This window comes from Hipposideros armiger, unplaced genomic scaffold, assembly GCF_001890085.2.
Source record: "Hipposideros armiger isolate ML-2016 unplaced genomic scaffold, ASM189008v1 scaffold_29, whole genome shotgun sequence".
In the NCBI taxonomy this organism is placed as follows: Eukaryota; Metazoa; Chordata; class Mammalia; order Chiroptera; family Hipposideridae; genus Hipposideros; species Hipposideros armiger.
Window position 1 is genome coordinate 3769734 of NW_017731379.1, and position 1757 is coordinate 3771490.

Sequence of the window (1757 nt, forward strand, 5' to 3'; positions counted from 1 at the left end):
CCGCTCATGCCAGCTGCCAGCCACTCATGGTAGCTTATGGCAGCCCACTGCAGCAGGGGCTGCAGCCTATACTGTCGCCGGTGACTCTTGGCAGCCCAGCTCCAGGTTGAGCTGTTGGTCACCATCTTAGCTGTAGAGGTCACAGCGTCACTGGTCCTCATGTGGAATCCGAACCGGAACCCTGCTGTTCAGAGCTGGTGTCCCAAGCCAACTCTTAACCAATGCGCCACTTGACCGGCCCACTGTGTCCATTTTTTAATTGGATTGTTTGGTTTTTTTTGGTATTGAGTTGTACAAGTTCTGTATAAATTTTGGATATATGAACCCCTTATTGCATGTATCATTGGCGAATATCTTCTCCCATTCAGTAAGTTATCTTTTCATTTTGTTGATGGCTTCCTTTGTTGTGCAAAAACGTTTTAGTTTTATGTAGTCCCATTTGTTTATTTTTTTCTTTGTTTCCCCCTTGCCTGAGGAGGTATATCAGAAAAAATATTACTAAGAGCAATCTCAGAGAGTTAGATCAAGAAAATATTACTAAGAGCAATGTCAGAGAGTTTACTGCCTATGTTTTCTTCTAGGAGTTTTATGTTTTCAGCCTTTGGCTCAGATTATTTTCTAAAAAATTGTCTAAATGTAAGTTATTTATGCTAATTTTTTATGACTTCTTCTGTAAGGCTCTCCTGGAAAAACTACACTGGCTGCTAAGCTATCTATCAAGAAACAAGCATCCATGGTCAGAGATGAAAATGATGATTTTCAAATAGAGAAGAAAAGAATTCGACCCTTAGAAACTACACAGCAGGTAAACAGAGTTGATTGGCAGTGAAATATTAATAATCCCATTAATTATAGCTGAACAGGGCTGTCAGGTATCAGTCTAGTTTTAAGTGGTACTTGCAGAAATTATTTGGGTCACAGATATAAATTAAATGGTAAATTATTGTAACTTTATGTAGTTACTCATTAGAAAGGAGTTTGTTATTATAAAAGATGATTTACAATAACATGTTATTAAAGTGAAACTCATGGTACTTTCTTATATATGAGAAATTTGATAGTAAAATATTTACTTAAGGCATGTATTCATAATATAGCTACTTTGTACTTTTTAACTTCTTTGTTGTTTTTATCTAATGGCATTTTTGGACAGTCAATATACTTTTGATATGAATATTTATATTATAGATATTTTTGGTATTGACAGTTTTTGTATAATGACAAGGTTTACGCTTATTTATTGTGTTTTTAATATCAATACATGGTAAAATATGTTTACTTCTAAAAATTATTGAAAGACCTGAATTCCTAGATAATTTAGATGACACATACTTTTCATAGATGAATACAGTGTTTTCTCATAGAGTTTATGACTGTGAGATGGGGAGACTGGTACTTTAATAGACTTAGTTACAAATAAAAAAGATGATTAGTTATTAATTAGTAAGATTATTATTAATGTCATTTGTGTGTAATTGTATATTTTTAATTGAATATATTAAAAAAGTATTTGCGTTCTTATGTAGTTTACCTAGTCTACTTACAATCTTTATTAACTTCCATAATCAAACCTTATTTTTAGAAATAGAATGAGCTAGTTTATTTTTGGAAAAGCACCAATTACAAATGAAGTATGAATCTATAGAGATTTTTTTTTTTAAAGATTTTTATTGGGGGAAGGGGAACAGACAAGTTGCTGTCCTTTTGTTCTTCAGTCTAGTTGTGGAGGACTTTGCTTCACTGGCCCAAGTTGGCAT

The 1757-nt window shown here is 33.4% G+C and overlaps 1 protein-coding gene across 1 annotated transcript in view; it reads left to right on the forward strand.

Moving 5' to 3' along the window:
- The window catches only part of BRIP1 (BRCA1 interacting DNA helicase 1), a 172320-nt gene that overhangs the window by 22761 nt on the left and 147802 nt on the right, over nucleotides 1–1757 (forward strand). Inside the window, 1 exon segment of the mRNA XM_019636606.1 lies at nucleotides 678–805. Within this exon segment, the coding sequence (XP_019492151.1) occupies nucleotides 678–805 (128 nt within the window).